We start from the raw sequence: 20,508 nt of genomic DNA, 5'->3' as shown, positions 1-20,508 counted from the left end.
TTGGCTCAGGCTCAGAAGTGGCTTGACCCGAGGAACCCGACAGTTGTAGCCCATCTCCCGGATGCGCTTGAATGTGGTGGTTTTTGAAGCGGTGACTCCCGCCTCATTCCACTCTTTCTGGATCTCCGCTAGATTCTTGAATCTTCTGTTTGATAATCCGCTGAAGCCCACGGTCATCTCTTGTGCTGGTGCATCATCTTCTGCCACATTTTGTCCTTCCACTAGGCTTTCAATTGATATGCTTGGACACAGCACTCTGTGAACAGCCAGACTCCTCAGCTATGAACTTTTGTGGTTTACCCAGCCTATGGAGGGTATCAATGATGGTCTTCTGGCCAGTTGTCAAGTCTGCAGTCTTCCCCATATTGAACCCAACTGAGACAATTGAACCAAACTGAAGCAATTTAATGACTCCTGGGGAAAGCTGTGCTTTGAGTTTAGTAGATGTTTAAAACATTTACGCCCTGCAAAATTTGGGCTGATTTCTTGACGGTATTCATCCATCCATCCATTTTCTGAACTGCTTATCCTCACTTGGGTCGCGGGCGTGCTGGAGCCTCTCCCAGCCATCTTCGGGCAAGAGACGGGGTACACCCTGAACCGGTCGCCAGCCAATCGCAGGGCACATATAAACAAACAACCATTCACACTCACATTCACACCTACGGACAATTTAGTCTTCAATCAACTTACTACGCATGTTCTTGGGATGTGGGTGAAAACCGGAGTACCCAGAGAAAACCCACCCCGGCACGGTGAGAACATGCAAACTCCACACAGGCGGGGCTGGGATTTGAACCCCGGTCCTCAGAACTGTGGGGCAGATGTGCTAACCAGTCGGTCACCGTGCCGCCTCACAGTATTCCAATTTTCTTATGAGCTGGAAACCCAAATTATGTAAAAATCAACAATGTCATTGTAATTGTTTAAATTGTGGGCCCTGAATCGATAATCTATGAAAGTTTACATTTTTGAATGGAATTATGGAAGTAATTAAACTTTTCCATGATATTCAAATTTTTTGGAAAGGGTCTGTATATATTATACAAATCCAACAATATAAACATCCAACAACTCTTTATTCGGGTAACATAATCCTTTCACTAACTCACCACACAAATTCAAGAGTGGAACAGAATACAAGAGTTGACTTAAAAATGTACACACACAGACTTAGGATCATAAAGTCTGCTGTCATGACTCCATGAACACATAAACACCAACTCCTTCATATCAGAGGCTAAATGAATCCCTAAGCTGCCGCAATTTGTCTACAATGAACAAAGAAACCTGTAAAACCTGACATGTAATTAATGTAATATAATAGAACCAACATAAGAATCTGCTTCCACCATTGTTTTTATTATTATTATTATTTTGCAATATGCTAGCAGTGAAAACGTTTTGTTTCTAACCCGTTTGACAATTGTAGTTTAACTTTCAATTATGATTTTCAATTCAAAGAAATGAATCGTCCATGTATTGGTCTGGTTCAGTGCGAAGAAATTATTGTCACTTCCTACATTCTACATTCAAATACAACTTACCTGTAGATGTTGTGCAGTTGCATGTCATCAGGTTGCATTTAGAAACTGTATACACCCAGTTGAGGCAGATAAATTGCTCATGGCAAGTTTTTTGGGTGTCTTTAAATCGATAGGTAAGGTTTTAACTTGTTACTGTTGGATTTGTTTTCATATGAATGAAAAACTAAAGCCAAAAGTAAAAGACTAAATCTTTACACTTGTGCTTTCGCCACAATGGAGGCCCAAAAAATGCAACTATGATGATATTACATGATGCTGTGCCAGCTGTTAGTGCCGTGTTTTGCTTTGCATGTGAAGGCATGCCCACTCACGCCAAATATTCACTTCCTGTTCACGTTTAGTTTGGTCTCCTCCTAACAGGAAGTTGCAATCCTGTGTTCCAAAGTTAGTCGTTTATGTTTGGCATCCATTTTGAGTCACTGAAGCCTGGTGTCTTTAGAAAAGCTGCATTTGTCACTTTTTCAATGTTTCCGCACCATCGACTCAATTCCGGTTTCTTCTACAGGAGAAGACATTTTAGTGTGCTGTTTTTAAAAGTTCCAACACAAAAATAAATTTTGGCAGCCTTCTGTGAGATGTTTTGACTACATTATCTAAACTATCATTTCAATCCTTTGGCATGCATGGTTACCGGGCTCTGAGACTAAAAACCTTCTGGATGGGCGGGGCCAGGGTCTGCTTTGGTTCATTAGTTGACAACACAGATAAGTGGTGTCAGAGGTTACCAAGTAAGACATTGGGATCCAGTATGAGCATGCAGTGTCATACTGTCTGAGTCATGCTTGCTCTTTGTCGCAGTCAAAAGCAGAATGAGAGGCTCTGTGGTCTCATTTGGTGGAGCGAAGCTGTTAAAGTAGATTTACTCTACTCAGATCCCAAAACTGATATTTCTACCAGGAAGCAGACATGGCAATCTTACTATTTGTCCTTTTAAGGGGATTTTCTTTTTGTTTATCAGAATAAAAGTCGAATAGTTCAGACACTAGGGGGAGCCTGTTGAAGGTAGAGGCAAGCTTTTTCCTAAATTTGTCCTTTTATAATCCAGGCTATAATTTTGAGTTTTATAATCATCTGCAAGATGAATGTCAGGCAAGTTTATTCTTGTGTTGTGTTCAAGATGTAACCGCGTGTTCACCTACAAAATCTAAAATTTGCACATACACTTACTGGCCACAACATTAGGTACACTTGCACATTCTCTTCATCACAGCCGTCCATTGTCTTTAGCACGGCCTCATAATTGTCGCTGGAGTCCATCTGAGCTGACTTTGAGCGCGAGGCGGCCGGTAACCCCTGGACTGGTTGCCAGCCAATCGCAGGGCACATGTACTGTAAATAAACAACCATTCACACCAAAGGATGTTTTTAGAATGTGGGAAAACATGCAAACTCCACAGAGCCTTGACTGGAACCCCCGACTTCAGAACTGTGAGGCGCCTGTGCCAACCACTCGTCCGCTGTACCAAGCGCATTCTGATCAGATCCATTTAAGACAAAAATGCCTTCACAAAGTTTTGATACTACCAGAGGCATTTATTTAACAAGAGGTTTATCCTTGTGATTCTAGTTGAAAATTAAATATTCTTCATTCCCTGGCCAAATGTTGTTATTTGGTGAATGGGTAAGAACAAAGTGGCAAAAGACTGTAAGATGTTTACTATTAAAAAAAAAAAAAAAAAAAAAAAAAAAAACTAAGTTGACTAGTATTTATAATTATTTTGTACATTATGATAATAATGAGAGATGAGCATCAGCACCTCCAAATCTGAGACCATGGTCCTCAGTCGGGTGGCGTGCCCTCTCCAGGTCGGTGATGAGATCCTGCCCCAAGTGGAGGAGTTCAAGTATCTTGGGGTCTTGTTCACGAGTGAGGGAAGAATGGAACGGGGGATCGGTGCAGCGTCTTTAGTGATGCAGACTTTGTATCGATCCGTTGTGGAAAAGAAAGAGCTAAGCCGAAAGGCGAAGCTCTCGATTTACCGGTCGATCTACGTTCCCACCCTCACCTATGGTCACGAGCTGTGGGTCGTGACGGAAAGAACGAGATCCCGGATACAAGCGGCCGAAATGAGTTTCCTCCGCAGGGTGTCCGGGCTCTCCCTTAGAGATAGGGTGAGAAGCTCGGTCATCCGGGAGGATCTCAGAGTAGAGCCGTTACTCCTTCACATCGAGAGGAGCCAGATGAGGTGGCTGGGGCATCTGATTCGGATGCCTCCCGGACGCCTCCCTGGTGAGGTGTTCCGGGCACGTCCCACCGGGAGGAGACCCCGGGGACGACCCAGGACACGCTGGAGAGACTACATCCTTCGGCTGGCCTGGGAACGCCTCGGGATCCCCCCGGAAGAGATGGATGAAGTGGCTGGGGAAAGGGAAGTCTGGGCGGCCCTGCTGAAGCTACTGCCCCCGCGACCCGACCTCGGATAAGCGGAAGAAGATGGATGGATGGATGGATGGATGGATGATAATAATTACATACACAATAATATCTATAGCACAACATTGCCACTTTCATGTGTTATCCAGCTATTCGAAAATAAAAACTGTGACCTAAATCTAATTAGGTATGACAATAGCTAAAGTTGTGGCCAGTGCACGCATACTGACAGATGAAGACAATGTCTTTTTAAAGCCTGCTGAATATATAACAACAGTGTAAACTAGAGTGTTTATGGTGAAGAGCGAAAATAGCCCCAAAAGTCTGTGATAACAGACATGGCAAGCCGACACGGAAGAGGGCCACTTGATTGTCACTGAGTATTATTTGACACAGGGAGGTGCTGCTCTCCGTGGCAATCCCTTCTCAATACGTTCAAGTCGCTAAACGGATTTCACTTTCCAAAGCAGGCAGCGTGCAGAGCAGAGGAAGCCTTTCCGTGCAAACGTTTCTGGTCATTCTTATGTAACATAACTGGCTACTGATCAGAACTTTCCTGTGCGTTCGGGGGGTTATTCGCTTATGCGTTGAAGTTCTGTAAAGGCCAGAAGAAACATGTCTGAACTGAACATGTCTGTTTATGTCCTGAGTCCATACTTTGTATTTTTAAATGAATCTTTCTGTTCACCCCCATGTTGTGTTTGGGTTGGGTTGGGTGAGGACATCATGTGATAGGATCCGCCTCCTTCTTTTTTCTTCTTTCCAACTGCACACACTCGGTCTCTGTTTGAGCGGCTATGCAGTCTAGATTCCAGAGCAGTGAGTCTATCAGTCACACCCAGATACACGGCAGCTTCTGCTTCTTTCGCTTGTTCTGTGTCTTCTCTAACATCTATTTACACACAAACTTTCCCTGCATGTCTGTTATTGAACTGCCACCTCCCTATTAATAAAGCCCTGCACAGGCCCAGCCCAAAGGTTCCCCCCTCGAGTTGCTTTATTTCTTTTTTTCCACGCAGGCTATGACAAGTGGGCGGTTCTGCATCGGTCGGACTGTCCAATCTTCTTCACCCTGAAACCAGCTACTGTGCTGGTCTCAGGGTGAAGGGGAGGGCCCTGAGACATGCCAGCCAGTTGTGCACTTCCCTAAAGGGTGGAGCAGCAAATTGTGCTGTCTGGGCGTGCGCTTTTAGACGTGTTCATGTGTGTGTGTGTATGTGCATAAATGTTGATTAAAAGTGTTTGCTCGAGAGAGGATCCAAGTTGACACAACCTGAAGAGAACGCCTTGGCCGTGCATACGACACGTTACATAGAGGATATAATTCCAAAAGCAAACTTATGGTATGTATGTGGACTGCATTTCTCTTTGTTAAATGTGTGTGTTTGGGCGGGTGGAAGGACTTCCTGTCTTTTACCTGTCAACACTTTTATGGCTGTCATGTGGAAGTTCGTTTGTCAACAGTATGCTTGTGCTTTTAGATAAAGTCCGCAGTGTGTCAAGCTATCGGCGTTTAAAGCCTTCACAGCCTAACACGGCAGTGCTGTTCTATTAATATACTGCATGTGTCATCATGGTCAGAAGGTAATTTTTGTTGACCCAAACATGATCTAAAACCATTAGTTGAGATTGCATTGTTTCCGAGACTGATATGGACCTCTGCAGACCTCTACCAAAGTAGAACAATCCTTATTGAGATGAGCCACAAATTAGACACTTTCACTGAACAATCTCCCCGCTTGTGCCTGCATATTATTATCCCTGCAATTTTCACCCAAACAATTGGGAAATGTTGTTGTCTTTAAGAAAAAACAAATGCATCACAGTGGTTAAGAAGTTACTGTCTGCCTCACAGTCAAGAGGTCCCTGGTTCAAATCTTGCCTTGGGCCTTCCTATGTGAACTTTGTATGCTTTCCCCTTTGCTGGTGTGTTATTTTTGCGGGTCCTGCAGCTTCCCAAATTACAAAACATGTATCTTTGCTTGATTAAGGACTCAAAATAGGTGCCAAGGAACTCCGGTAAAGTGAGGTGAGGAGCTTCATTTTCACAGTATTAGTGCTTTGTAATTTGCAGCAGGGCTCGGTCCCTATCCACAGAGAGTAGCGGGGTAACACTGTACTATTGCCTATCTTTTACTGGTTGCACTTGAGCCTGTGGCAATGAGTCCCAGCCACTTCATTTGACGAAAATTATTATTTACGACTCTGACTACTGTCTCTTTGTTCATCAATCTATGCCAGTGACATATTGTATAGTTACAGGTAGAACACTGAAATAATCTTGCAATAGATGCTAAGTGGTACAGTTACCTTTTGTATCCACCTGTTGCCATTCCTATACTTACAGTAAGTACAGGACGGTATTGGTGTCCTACGAGTGCATCGGCTTTGTGTTTAACGAAACGGGCTCAGATTTCAGACGGGCTGAATAACCCAATTAATGAGATTGTCTATTTACTTTCTGTGACATTTTTGTTTGGTGGTGTGCTGTGAGATTTTTCTAATGTAAAGTATGTGCCATGGCTGGAAAACACTTCATATCGTACAGTGCAGTGCGATACTGCTGTTTACTTGGTTTACTCCACTGGGTATGAAATCCAGTGCATCCAGTGTATTCTACTCCCGCACAGAGCCTGGCAATACTGCATCATTAACTCCACTCCTTTCACTCTTCTGCCCCTCACTCGTCTCGCCTTTAATACCGTGATGATGCACACCACTCTTAATTCCCATCTCTTTTCGCTGCCAGCTCTATTTTAAAGTCGTGGCGGCAGCTAGAGAAGCAGCTGCTGCCGTTAAAAGTACACGTGTCAGTCCGAAGCCCGAGATTAGTCATCAGTTTTCAAAACAGGCTCGACCTTAAACTGCACATTTGTGTAAGGCCTGGGCCTACAACTGCATTGTTTGTGCACTGACGTTTTTGCCTCACGTTATGTATTTGATAGCTCACATGTTGATCGCGTGACATTTGACGTTGTCTGTCCCTTACACCCACCGAAACTACGGCACAAACTATGTACAGGTATTTATTTTGACATTTTGTCTCCCCTTGTTGGCATGAGAATATCGTCACTCTTACGATGTCACTGTTGAAGCCATTAGGTAGAAACTCGTTCCTTTTTTGGGCGCACATCTGTGCTCTGATTTTAACATTTTGGGTACTTCATGTAGTAACATACTGTTTTCCTGAGGTGTGTGCATGGGTGGACGAGGGATGAGGAATGTAGGAATGCTGCAGGTGGGAGTCGCAGCAGACCAAGAAGCCTGCATAGAGTTTGGGTGGGTTTTCAGCAGAGCTCAACATTTATACTCCCAGCTGAAACGGCTGACAACAAAACAATCATCCCACATTTTACTGTACAAATAGGGTAATTAGTAAAATGTTTGGTTGGCCAAATAACAAATGTCATGAGAAATTCATTCACTTCAATTTTCATTCACTGCAACGTAATACTGTTTTGTATTGTTAGCAAATGGTCTTTCATCAGTGACATTTCAAAGTAATAATGTGTAGTATAGTTGTCTTTAAATACAAGCTTCATTGCCATGGAAACCTGGATAATCCAAAATTGTAACCCCTCTTCAAGTTAAGCCAGTACTTGCATGTGATTTAGGCAAACCACTCCTTTTCCCACTCTGCATTGATTTATATTCTTGAGCCTTTCAATTGTATCTTAGTCATCATCCACTCAAGTGTTTATTTGATGATTTCTATGACCATAACAAGGAGTTGTTTAGTACAAAGCATAATGCTATATTAATCAACTTGGACTGCGAAGCCTATTTTAAGATATTTTAGACGTTAGCTGTCCAGCCTGTTTTATACTGTAAGATCACTGCTTCACAACAAAACATGTGCACAGGTAGTGTTTTACATGGGAAGCATGTCGGGCGTGTAAGATTGGTCTGCCTTGCCGAATGGGCTTCAGGAAGAGGGTGTGATTTAAAAAAGTGGGGTGGACGGATAGATGTCATGTCTTAATGAATCTGAGTGGGTAACAGTGCTATCTGCGCCCTTGTCAGTAACTGAATCATAATCAATTTGTTTGTGCATTTTCTACAATATCAATTTGAAATAATGTCCTGTTTTTTTAAGAAAGGGATGCAAAATATTTTTTAAGCCACTTCATCGCTCAATCAAAAAATAATTGACAGATTAATCCATTATTAAAATAATTGTTAGTTGCAGCCACATCTTCGTGGTTATCACATAAGTATCAAATATCCCCTTGAGCGTCTTGTAATGGGATTAGTTTTTCTTCAACATGAACTCATCATCATCAAAATATTCCAGTCTGTTGAATCCTGTTTCACATGTAAGTTCAGTCAGCACATTTTCAGTAACTTAGCAACAATGTTACTTACTGTAATATCCTGAACCACATGACTAACCATGTGTCAGGGTGATGCCCAGGGTGCTGGGTGAGTTTACTTTATTATCGTCTTGCTTCTCTATAAGCAGCTTTATTTGTGTCATCATCGCTAGTAGAAAAGTAACAAACAATATCCTGCTATTGTGTTGTTGTTGAGACAAAGTGAGGATCAACAACGCATGTGACCAAGCTTATGACCCACTTTGTGTTGCATACAACGGCGGTGTGAGGCAATCACTGACTCTGCTAACTGTACCAAGTGAACAGCCCTTGAGACGTCTGCAATACTGCAACAGAACGGTTTCACCAGCCTGATTCATCTCCTCCAGTTCACGCACCAGAGTTAACAGATGAGCTACCACCGATAAAGAACAACTGAATGATAATGTACCAATATACAAAATAAAAATTGGGAACTGACTTTATTTCCTTGACTGATAACTGGTCAACAATGAACTCCATCCAATCGAAAGAATTTTTAACAATCAACTCATTGATTGTAATGCCCAACCTGAATTTATCACGGTTGCGATTACATTAATTGTTTGTTTTCATGAACATTTATTTGTAAAAGAGGATCATCCAGAAACTATGGAGGGCAAAAGGAATTAACTACACTACATACTGGAACCAATCTAGAAAAAAACTGTACATCCAATATTTTTTTTCCACCTGTCAAAATTGCAAAGACATGGTTGTTTGCCATTTAGTTTTTTTTTTCCACTGAATAATGCAATCTGTAGTCGTAATATTTACGGGTTAACTTCAAACTCCAGCTCACCCGTTAACCTGAATAGGATATGCGGTCGAAAATGAATCGATGAATCTTCCTTCCTCATACTATATGTGGATGCTCACTCACTGTTGTTTGTCAGACTAGCTACATTTAGCATCCATTTGCAAAACACCCACATCAGCTGTCTTGGCAGGTTCACTCCTTAAAAGATGTAACTGCATGGAACCCTCCAAAACCGCTATTTCATCTTGAAGTGTTGAATTCAGCATATGGTTGACAGATTCTTTTTGTTTTGCAAGGCACAAAACAAGTTCTGCAACGAGTTGAGGGTAATGTAATGTTCTCAAACTGGATGGGTCAGGTCTTTTCACAATACACTGGGTTGGACTGCAGTGGCTCTCTGCTTTTTTTTTTTTTACTGGCACCCTATGAACGAACCTGGCACTGTTACTGGGCTCCACCTAGAGACTGCTCAAAGCTGAGGGACTTTGTTACACCTAGTATTGTGCGTGTTGTTGTTGTTGTTTTTGTTATTGTTTGGGTTGACATCAACAGAATGCTGTTTTTTGGCTCGCCTCATGTACTGTCACCGTTCAGCCACTGAAGCTCAGTTACGAGGGTCAATAAGACATGAGAACAATAGGATGACCCCAGGTATAAAACAAAAATTGACTTGTATAAAATCACAATACAAATAGATTTGTCTTAATAGGCAAACTGCACATGGTCTGTCGGATTAGTTGGACAAGTAGAGAGGTTGTTTACCACAGCTGACACATTAACACAATAATATGATGGGATGGAATTCATTCAGACAAACATTAATTTCATGAACATGGAAATTGTTATTACACACATTGCATATCAGTGACTAATCTAAAAGAGAATAATGTGTCCCCCGTGCCTCAATGTGCTCTTTCTTGTTTGTGCATGGTTCAACAAAAGAGACACACCTCATAGTCACACATCAAACTGGGTGCAATGACATCACCACGCAGGTCATTTCGTTTTCTGCAGCCCTCAAGCAACAGTCTTACCTCGTGAGAAATTTCTCTCCATCAACCAGAGCTGCCTGTTGTCTGATTTATTTGTTTTTGTATATTTTGGTGTACGTTTGCTTTGTTTTGTTGCTGACTTCGACTATACTTTTCAGCTATTCAGATTTTGCAAGGATTGCTCCGATCTAAAGATGAATTGCTTGGTGTCTTTTAAGTTTTAAATATTTTTTTTTTTAGTACGTTTGCTTTTTCCTGTATGCATAACGTGTGTGTGTGTGCGTGTCTTTGCAGTCGCAGCCCAGCCAGGCCACACCGAAACCAGCAGCTCAGGCCTCCACTGTGACGCCTTCTCAATTTGAGGTACCAAAGCTCTTTAATAACCACAATGCTCTTATCTAAAGTGTCACTTTCTCAATTTGCTCATCACTCACTAACAGTGACGGGATTGTTGTCTCGATGACCTCTGACTCCGCCGCTTATGTGGACTATGTGTAGTATTGTTACTGCTTTTCCTGTTCAGTGCCAGATATTTGAATAGCGATGTCTTAAGATGAAAGAGGGAAGCAGTCGAACTCGGAAATTAAATGTCCCTTTTTCTGGCATTTGAGCATGTGAGGGGAACAACCAGTTTCTCAGTCAACAGGAAGATATTTAACTGTTGTTTTTTTTATTTTTATTTTTTTAAAAAGACTTTTTACTAACTTAAATTTGTCATTGCTGATATGAACTCCAGGACTTAGACAAGGTAAAATATTTGACCGGTAAACAGTCTAGTTTTTCATATTTACTTGTATACAGTATGTTGTCTGTTGCTTTGGATGAGTTTGCTGAGTGATTGGCTCAAAGTGTTTTCTGCAGCACAATCAGGGAGCTACTCGTGTATTCAGTTTTGTTTTGGTTCATATAAAGTCCCCTGTGTGTCTCGTCAATGCTGCATTGGTTGAAATTCATATGAATTCTTGTTGTAGACATAGCTTGTTATTTATAGACATGGTTTAAGCCATCATTTACTTTAAGGTATAAGGAACTGTGACCTTCGCATCCCCCTTTAATGCCTCTTCAGCTACAAATCCTTTGGATGACACGTCGTCTTGAATATCAACTGAGTGGTGACCTCAGAATACCTGCTTTGCTGGAATACTGTATGTTATGAAAACGGACAGAGATTTAGATCACAGTCAGCACTTTAAGGAAGATGAAAACATGCCATCCTAATTTATTCTACAATATACATACACTGCCACATCTCAAGCCATAGACTGTTAATTGAGCTAATGTATACTTTTGGGTCATGAGCATTCAGTAAGCCGTAATTGAGGGCAGATGATGGACATCTTCACTCCTGGTGCTTTTCAGAAGGCATCATCAGGATCCACTATGGCGGCTTCAAAGCCTGGTGGAGTTACCACAGCGAAAGGTGGCACCACTAGAAGTACTTCCATCAGGACCGCGGAACAGGGGGTTGCTAAATCTAAACTCGAGGTAGACTGACACTAAGTGATAAGGAGGGGTGTAGCTTCAGTGTGTCCGGAATTTCCTGCTTCCTTCTTCTGGGGTTGCTCGCTCATCTGGATTCCATTTACTGGCTTCTTCTTTCCATGTGTGTTGCCTCAGCTATCGCCACATCATGACCTTTCACCTGTGTCCCAGTGTTTGCTACAGCACATGACTCACTCCTCTGTCTTCACTTTTGGTATTGGAGGCTTTCCCGCAAGCCTTGGAGCTGCCTACACAAATAACCTGATGGCGTCCATTAAATACTTGCTCCTTGGTTTGTAGACTAACACCATACCCAGTGTTATTGACATGTCGTCTGCTGGGTCAACTGTTGTCAACATGACATTGTCTGGGACAAGGGGCAGTCCCAAAACGATGTCGAAGGTAACTGTTTCATGTTGGAGCTGAATGGGTGACGGATGGGTGCATTTTGTTGCTTTATGTGTCCAACGTTATTCTGAAAGATTTTTCCATTTTGGATCTTTTGACGGAATGCACAATGTGTGTTTTTAAGTAATTGGTATGGTTTGGTTTTGTAGACACCACCTGTCTCCACTATAAAGTCTTCTACTGCTGCTACTGGAACAGAGGCGACCGCGGCAGCAGCAGCTAATGCTGCCATGTCGACATCTAAAGGCTCGCCCAAAAACACAGCCAAGGTATACTTGTCCATTTATGGTCAGGGTGCCAACTCTTGTGTGTCATGGGTTGCATCGCAGTTATGGCTTCCATCTGAGGGGTCGGTGGAGGTTTCTGAGCTAACATTTTGCCACTTGAAAACCGATGGAGCTTATTCCCGTTCTGTCTTGGTGTCCTTTGGCTCTTTATAAACAGCACGAAAATTCGTGCCACTAGGGAGGTGGCCATCTGGGTGGACAGTGGACACCCTTCGGTCTAGGCCCCTGGCCACCCCCTGGCTCTGCCCCTGCATCGCACACGTTTTTTTTTTCTTCTTTTTGTTCTTTTTTTTCTCAACACAAAACATTGCTACAATCAAAGGTCAGGCCATGGTAACGTTTGTATCCAGTAGCGTTGATTTGACAAGATTAGCCCACTGCTCCGACCGTGACGCGGCAGGATTTTATGGTAGTAGTGTGACGTAGTGCCTGATCCAGTCATTAGATACACCTGCAAAGACTAATCAAGTATGAAAGCTGGATACAGAATCTACAACCACAAAGATAAAGCAGAGACTAAGAGGCATTCATTTCCACTATGTTTATTATTGTGCTTGTAGTTTGCAGTGTAGGACGGTATTGCATTTTACTCAAGAGTGTTTCCAAAATATAGGTTTCTAAACTACAACTAGGCAGCACTGTGGTATGCACGCCTACCACAAAATCAAGGAGAGGTTTTGGGTTCAAATCTATGACCTTTCTGTATGGAGTTGGCATATTCTCCCTGTTCTTGTGTGCTTTTCTCCGGGTACTACGGCTTCCTCCCACATTCCAAAACATTGGGTTAGGTTAAATGAATACTCTAAATTGTTCATGGGTATGACTGGTTGTTTGCCCGTAGATGCTCTGTGATTGGCTGTTCAAGGTGCACCACACATTTCACCCTAAGTCAGCTAAATATAGTTGGATAGATGGATTTCAACGTGGTGGAAACCTTTTTGTGTTGAATGTCTCATCTTGTGAAGGTCTATGCACTGATTTAGATTCTTGTTTGCAGGTGCAAGTGGAAGTTTTTCCCCAAGCAGAAACAATCGGGGCCAAAGAGGTGAACGGGCATTCATCTGCTCTGGAAAGCATGTTAGTGTGTGGCTTGCTTCAGTGTGCTCAATTGTGCGGTATGTTCAGGCACCTCCAGTAGATCCATTTGACGCCTTGGCCAGTATACTCCCACCAGTTGATCCAGTCACTCCTAAACAACCTATATTCACTGGGCCTGAGGTCAAAGAGGTACACTATGTTTCTGTAAAAAGATGACATGTCTGATTGCACTGCATGGCTCTGGTGTGAGTAACTGCGTGTTGCACGTGTCACAGCATGACGTCACATCCGAGGAGGCTCACAAGTGTGGAGAAAGAGACGACACGCTGCCTCCGGGTTACAGATTTGAAAATATGGTCAGTCCAATGTAAAATGCTTCTAAATTTACCACTTGTTCACCTTCTGAGAACCGAGTTTTTTTATTATTATTATTATTTTTTTAAAATAAATAATAGTGTAGCACTAAGATCTAGCACACAGAGGGTTGGATTTTAGCAGATTAACTGTCATGCCTGTTTATCTTTTGACCATCTTTTAACCAAACTATTGCCAGTTTATTTAAGAACGGTCTGCATGAGCACAAATCACATAGTACGGGTGCATCTCGATAAATGAGAACATTGTAGAAAAGGTTCAGCAGGACAATTCAAAAAGTGAAACACATACAGAGTCATTAAACTTGCGGGAAAATACTTTTTAGAAGGCCAATTGCTTCCTAATTAGTTATTGCTGTATTAAAAATCATGTTCACAATCTTAATAGTTTTTTTGAGATGGTGAATTTTCACCAGCTGTACATGGTAATCATCAAACGTGAAAAATAAAATCACCAAATATTTCACTGTGTAGTGACTCTACGAGTTTGCCTTTTCAATTAAACTACTTAATAAAATGAATTTTTCTATTTCTTGACATTCTAATTTATTGAGACATGCGTATATCACTTGTGGTATTGCAAAACAATGCTCATTACAACAAATTGATAATTTGGGGGGGAAAAAATGAAAACCATATGATTTACCAACAACAAAATACGAATTAAAAAATAGGTTTGTGTTGTTTTCTATGAACTGAACATTTCCTTTATTTTTTTTTCACTGAATACAATTGTAATTTTTAGGCTCCACTCCCTGCAGATGCCATACCTAAGGATGTTCCTGTAAGTGGCTACCATTATTTATATATACATACATACACATCACTCTTATAAATAGTTTCTGTGTAGACCTAGTCAAACACCCGAGCATGAGGATTGTTGCATTGCATTTCTGGGTGTTGTGTTGTTACAAGCCGCTCAGTACCCACCTTCCCTACTGGATCTTGTTGGCTCTTGTCCTACATCCACATACACAATCGGCCAAACGTATTAAGACGCACATCCTAATCAGTGCATGAATCAATCAGGGGTTGACCTCCACACCTTAGTTCCATCTGCATCATAATTCCTCAACAAACTTAATATATTCTTAGATTTCATGTCCTATAGTTCTGATGGCCAGATGTACAACCAAATACTCCTACGCATGTAGTGTGGAGTGCTTTCACCTATGCACACACGCACACACATAACCACGAAGTTCACTCCTTACTTCACTCGTTAACTCTATACTGGTGGCCATCACCGCCTCATTTCCAATTTCGCACACTCCCACTTTGTCATCTTGTGTTGCAAAACACTCCTTTCTTCAGTCTCATGATCTTCACCACTCCTTTTCTTTCTCCAATATCAGTTCTGTGATTTTAAGCTTTGGTGTTTTGAATGCATGTGCTAAAGCAGTTTTGTGTTATGTGTGTAATTCCAGGTAGTTTTTTTTTTTAGACTGCTTTGCCTCTTGATGGAATTTGATGGGTGTGTCTGTACGTTTCCTTCACTCCTGATCTGTTTGTCCGGTTTGAGTTTTGTTCTTTTGTTTACGTGTGGTCATAAATGCCCTCTAGTGGAGAATTAAAAGCACTTTAGGATTATTCTCTACAGACTACTTGTTGCTTGAAGAAAATGTATGCTGCGATAATGGTAACTGTGTATTTCTCCTCAGAAACCACTGAGCACAGATGAGGCCTTGGATTCCCTTTCAGTGGGTTTCATGACGTCAACTGTTCCAACTGCACCCAAAATGCAGGAGGTCAGAGTGTTTATGGCACATAGCACTGCACTTAGGAATGTTGAACTAAGCTCCGAAAGTTATTTTAGCAGACAGATCATGCATTTGCCTTTGTCGAAGTAAACCAAGGATAAAAGAATCACAGCACCCTTAACATTGACGTTTAACACCTAGTTTAAAATCACTTGTTTTTGAGTGGGCGGTCCTCGCTCATGGAAATAAACAACTAATAAACCCTGTACCTGCAGCGCCCATGCTGAGTACAACTTATTTCCATGATGACGAGACGCAGACCTAAAACGTGGCTTCCTTGGTAAAGACAAAAAACTAGTGTGAACTGCAAATTGCATAAAGACAGTGTTGAATTATCTTCGCTCGTAGGGGCAGCACTTTATCACTAAATCACCGAACTACACTGAGCAATTAGTGTAGCGGATCCACGCATGTGATGTATGCAGCGTACAAAAACTAATAGCCCGGGTTGACAACTTCACAAAGTACCGAATGGGCCGCTTGTCGGAAGCTGAAAGCACTGTTGACTAATGCTCATCTTGGCATCCAACAAATCTCAGTGCAGCTCTGCTTACCTTTTAGCTTTAACTTACTGTAGTGTTTTATAATGCGGCAAATTTCGCTTGGAAGTGGTCGATCGTCACCCAGCCTAGCTTCCAAGTCATGGGTGGAGAAACTTGGTGCAGGAAGGTTATTACGTAAATTAGCCCCGCTGTTACATCACAATCCGACAAAATTTTGAACGGCTCGCTCAGATATTTTTGAGAACTAGGCAGCCAGTAACAAAAGATTTACTGGGTTGTTTTGATTTCACGCTTAATGGATGGGCAGGCAGGAGACACAACTATTTGCAATTCCTCAAAGTAGAGTGAGTGTACCGTTTTTCCTTATACATATTTTAAACTCCTACTCCATAGCATTATGTACAGTACACTTCAGTTGTTTTGGTTGTTGACTTAAGACGTAGTGTAATGTCACTGACCCTGAGTGTGGGCCAATCTGGTGATTGGCGGTTGCGACGTCATCGAATATGAAAGAGGAAAGGAACAAAAGAACATTTCAGATGAAAGACTAAAAGGGACAATTAAGCATGACCGTTGGCTCAGGTCAGCGAGTCTGTGTGTGGAGTGCTTGGGCGTGAATTGTAGCCAACATGAACGTGCATTCTGTTACCGCTTGTGGTAATAAACCGACTGAAGTGCATCAGGTGACTGTGGCATCCTTGACCACATACGAGGGCATAACAGTGTTACCTTTTCTTATCTCAGAAAAAAGACAATGCCGCTGCCTCATCTGCTGCCCCGTGTTATGTTGCACCGCCACTTGTGAAGGTAAAGAAAGATGTTCAGATTCATGACTTGCATCACTTGTTTTGCATCCTCATCCCCTCTTGTCGCTTGTGTTTGCAGAAAGTTGACGTCCCCGCACCTGATCCTTGTGTAGCGGTCCGTCCTCCAGCTGATAAAAAAGCCAAGATGGAAGTTGATAACTTTTCGTTGACAGCTGGAATTCCCAATGCTCCTGTCAAGGTGCAACACTACTACTGTAACCACGATGGCACTATCATATAATTCCAGATGGATAATCCAAGTCTGTTTGTTTGTTTGTCAGTGTGAAGGAAAGTCAAGGCGCCACTTTGCAGATCAATGTATTGTGTTTGTTTATGTACAATGAATATATCATGTCACAGGAACAGTGAACTGAAAATGACTATTATATAGATTTTATTGTACGTATGTGGTTGTGTGTGGTTGAGCATCATTAGTGTTACTGCCCTGAGGTGTCTTTAAAAAAGTGAACCGGAGCAGGACGCAGCCATGTAAGTGCAAAAGAGATTAGGTGTTTGTGAAGGTATTCAGTTGTTAATGGAAGTGATTAGTGGAAAAAATAGTCTTTCTGTCAATTTGAACAGTTTTAAATGGTGGTTGGTACTGTTCCACTCCATTCCTGTAGGTGGCAGTAATTACATTATAAACTAGTTGCCAACTTTTAAATAAATGAAGGTGATGAAGCCATTGTTGCTTTGCTCATAATCTACCATTCAATTATTATTATTTTTTCAATCATATAACTATAATGCTCGCAACTATTGTTAATATGTTCCGTTTTGTTTCCTGGTGTGTAGAAAGGTGTGTGCGTGGCTCCTCCCCCTGCTGAAGTAGAAACCAAGATGGACAAAGCTTCTTCTGTTTTTTCTCTGGAGGCCGGGCTGGACACAAAACCTAAAACAGATGAGGTCAGTGGACATTCATTCAATTCCCTGCACTCATCGTGCTACTTTTCCAGTACGTTACACTATATTCCACGTAAGACTAATAAAGTAACTTTATTTCCACTGTGTGTGTGTATGTGTGTGTGTGTGTGTGTGCAAAACATATTACAGTTCGATGTTGTTCTCTCTCAAATTGTTTGTGTTTTTAACAGGACAATACTTGACAAAGCATTGGCAAAAAAAAAAATGTTTTATCTTTTTCTCCAATATTGATGAATTTTTCTCAGGGTGAATGATTATTTAGTTGAACAACTATTTATGTCGCATTTACAAATACAATATCATAAACAATGTGAGGATGGTGGTCATCCAGGTCAGTGTTTGCTAACCTCTGTTGATGGCACATATTTTACATTAGAAAAATCTCACGGCGCACTACAAACAAAAATGTCACAAAAAGTATACATAATCTTGTTTTACACACACATAATTTACTCTGTTCATCTGTTTCGTATAACACAAAAATGATCTACTCATAGGATTTATCCCATTTTTAGAATGGCAACAGGTTGATACACGTTTATTGTACCTTCTGGTGGAAGAGCATTTAATTGTTCTGTCTGTCACTACACGTCACAGCATAAAATAGATGAAGAAAGATACATTATTTATAATAAATAAATAATCATTTTTGGTCCAGCTAGGTGGCAATTGGATAATTTACCACAGCGCATCTGATGATCTCTCTCGACACACTGTGTACAGTGGTTGTGAATCACTGGTCTCGGAACAATCTTTTCCAGTTTGAAACTACAACCCTTATTGTCTCCTCAGGGTGGCTCCATGTCTCTAGGTGCTCTCAGCGCTCTTGGTGACACCCTGGCAGCACCAGAACCCAAACCAGAACCCAAACTCAGACCTGAGGATATTGTCTCGGTAGGTAAACATCTCATTGACTCATCTTCACAAGCTTCCAGACTGTTTCCTAACCAACCACAGTGACTTCTCAGAATACCAAATTCCATATTCACTTTGTAGGAGGGTAAACGTAAGAAGGAAGACGCCGTGCGTGTAGGAGAGCGGGATGACTCAATTGCACCAGAGTACAGGTTTGATGAGGAGGAACTCAAGAAATTGCCTGCTCCTAAACCAGAGGTGAGACGACATCACATGAGCTCCGTGGCCATATGGCGTTTAAATAAAATCCCAGGTTTTGTCACAAAAATGTGATTTCCGATTTGTATCGCTCTCCCCCCCTTTTGCGTCTAGAAAATGCAAATGAAAATGACATTATTCAATTATACAAGTTTTATTCTTTTTTTTATTGTATCCTTCTGGGTTTGCTTTATTTCTCCTGATCCAACAACTACGAACTATGTAAGAGGCAAAAAAAAAGACAATTTAAAAAAAAAAAAAAATAATCATCTTGATAAATAAGACTGAATTAATTGTTTTACCTTGTTGTTCCTCTCATTTGCCAGCCAGCCACGAATAACAACAGCAGCAATGACATTTCCCCCCCCCCCCCCCCTTTGTACTTCACACAGCCCACCTTGAACACTAATGAGGCCCTGGACCTCCTGTCCGGAGACCTCTTGACCTCCTCAGTCGCTCCAGCACAGGTACACTGCCAATCTCTCACAGAAAACCGCAGACAGAATGAAACAAGCAGTAGTTGGAACAGTGTTTGTTTTCTACTGTTGTTGTAGAAAGCTGAAGTTCCTGCATTTGCTCCAACTGTCTCTGTGTGTCCTGCTCCACCCACGCCTTCTCAGGTGAGAATTGTGGTTCTGTTTACTTCTTTTTCATAAAATGAGTCGTTTTTTATATTAATACTCCATAATCTCCCACAGGGCTGCTTAATGACTTGCTCAATAGCACTCTGAATTTACCAACAGACAGTCGCTAATTCCATATTTTGGGGTTTGAACCTTCAACCCTCCTTACCCCATAAAGCCACATGAATGATGGAGCTTCATCTCTTGTTCTCTCCTCAGGGTGGCTCCTTGCCACTGGATGCACTCAGTGCTCTTAGTGACACTCTGCCAGCGGAAGCACCAAAACCCAAACCCCCCAAGCTCAGACCTGAAGATATCGTCTCTGTACGATCCCAGAAGTCACAATATTTACAGTGCTCGGCAATCATTAGACGTGACACTCAATTTCCTTCTTTCTGTATAACAGGAGAAAAAACACAAGGAGGAAGAGGCTGTGCGTGTAGGAGAGAGGGAGGACTCCATTCCATTAAAGTACAGGTTTAATGAGGAGGAACTGAACAAAATACCTGCTCCTAAACCTCAGGTGAGATTGGATCAGAAGCAGGGTTAAAGATGATAACCATTTGGATACTACAGGTGAAATTACAGGATGAACCTAAAATGCACTATAACCTTTACAGGTGAACTTAATTTGACCTTGTGAATGTCCAACTGTTCATTGTTTCAGTACTTTTCCCACAACTTGCTGTTCTCTAACAAGGGACTGAATGGAAAATTGAAAACGGGAGTTTGATCCGTGAATGGACCAACACATGTTCAGTGGTTCAATTCCAATTGGTATTGAAACAGTCCTCTTCATTATGCTGTTCACATTTTGATATCATGAGATCAAGATGACACCTCACAATTATTCGGCAGTACCTCGCCGTAGGAAAGAGCGTATCCTCAGGGGCACATGACCGATGGCGCTTAATGTCACAAAGTGTCATCAGCAGGTTGCAACGGAGAAACTGGACGAGACCCTTATAAGGCAATGGAATTGAGCGTGCTTGGAAATTGAAAAGAACAACAACAACAAAACGCGCTGTTGTGAATGTATCCTTTCAGCTCATTGATAGAGAACAGCAAGTGTGCATTAAGTTCAGCAGCAAAGGTTATAGTGCATTTTGGGTTGGTCCTGAAATTTAACCCGAAAGCCGAATATCCCTAACGTTTTGTGAGTACT

General features: G+C 41.8%; 1 protein-coding gene across 21 annotated transcripts in view; it reads left to right on the top strand.

Annotated features, from left to right (window-relative positions):
• The window catches only part of cast (calpastatin), a 40,433-nt gene that overhangs the window by 9,366 nt on the left and 10,559 nt on the right, over positions 1 to 20,508 (top strand). For 5 of the 21 annotated variants that reach the window (XM_061786040.1, XM_061786042.1, XM_061786041.1 and 2 more), the window contains exons 2-18: positions 10,320 to 10,388; positions 11,385 to 11,510; positions 12,065 to 12,184; positions 13,200 to 13,247; positions 13,328 to 13,429; positions 13,516 to 13,596; positions 14,360 to 14,398; positions 15,276 to 15,362; positions 16,622 to 16,684; positions 16,763 to 16,882; positions 17,479 to 17,589; positions 18,400 to 18,501; positions 18,604 to 18,720; positions 19,113 to 19,187; positions 19,275 to 19,340; positions 19,563 to 19,667; positions 19,750 to 19,866. In XM_061786040.1, coding sequence (XP_061642024.1) covers positions 10,320 to 10,388; positions 11,385 to 11,510; positions 12,065 to 12,184; positions 13,200 to 13,247; positions 13,328 to 13,429; positions 13,516 to 13,596; positions 14,360 to 14,398; positions 15,276 to 15,362; positions 16,622 to 16,684; positions 16,763 to 16,882; positions 17,479 to 17,589; positions 18,400 to 18,501; positions 18,604 to 18,720; positions 19,113 to 19,187; positions 19,275 to 19,340; positions 19,563 to 19,667; positions 19,750 to 19,866 — 1,548 coding nt within the window. Of the gene's footprint in view, positions 1 to 5,087; positions 5,265 to 10,319; positions 10,389 to 11,384; positions 11,511 to 12,064; positions 12,185 to 13,199; positions 13,248 to 13,327; positions 13,430 to 13,515; positions 13,597 to 14,359; positions 14,399 to 15,275; positions 15,363 to 16,621; positions 16,685 to 16,762; positions 16,883 to 17,478; positions 17,590 to 18,399; positions 18,502 to 18,603; positions 18,721 to 19,112; positions 19,188 to 19,274; positions 19,341 to 19,562; positions 19,668 to 19,749; positions 19,867 to 20,508 lie in introns of those variants that run through there. The other 16 variants (XM_061786048.1, XM_061786049.1, XM_061786047.1 and 13 more) reach the window with 11 other exon arrangements.

This window comes from Phyllopteryx taeniolatus, chromosome 9 (assembly GCF_024500385.1).
Source record: "Phyllopteryx taeniolatus isolate TA_2022b chromosome 9, UOR_Ptae_1.2, whole genome shotgun sequence".
In the NCBI taxonomy this organism is placed as follows: Eukaryota; Metazoa; Chordata; class Actinopteri; order Syngnathiformes; family Syngnathidae; genus Phyllopteryx; species Phyllopteryx taeniolatus.
This window is presented reverse-complemented; position numbering and strand designations above follow the sequence as displayed.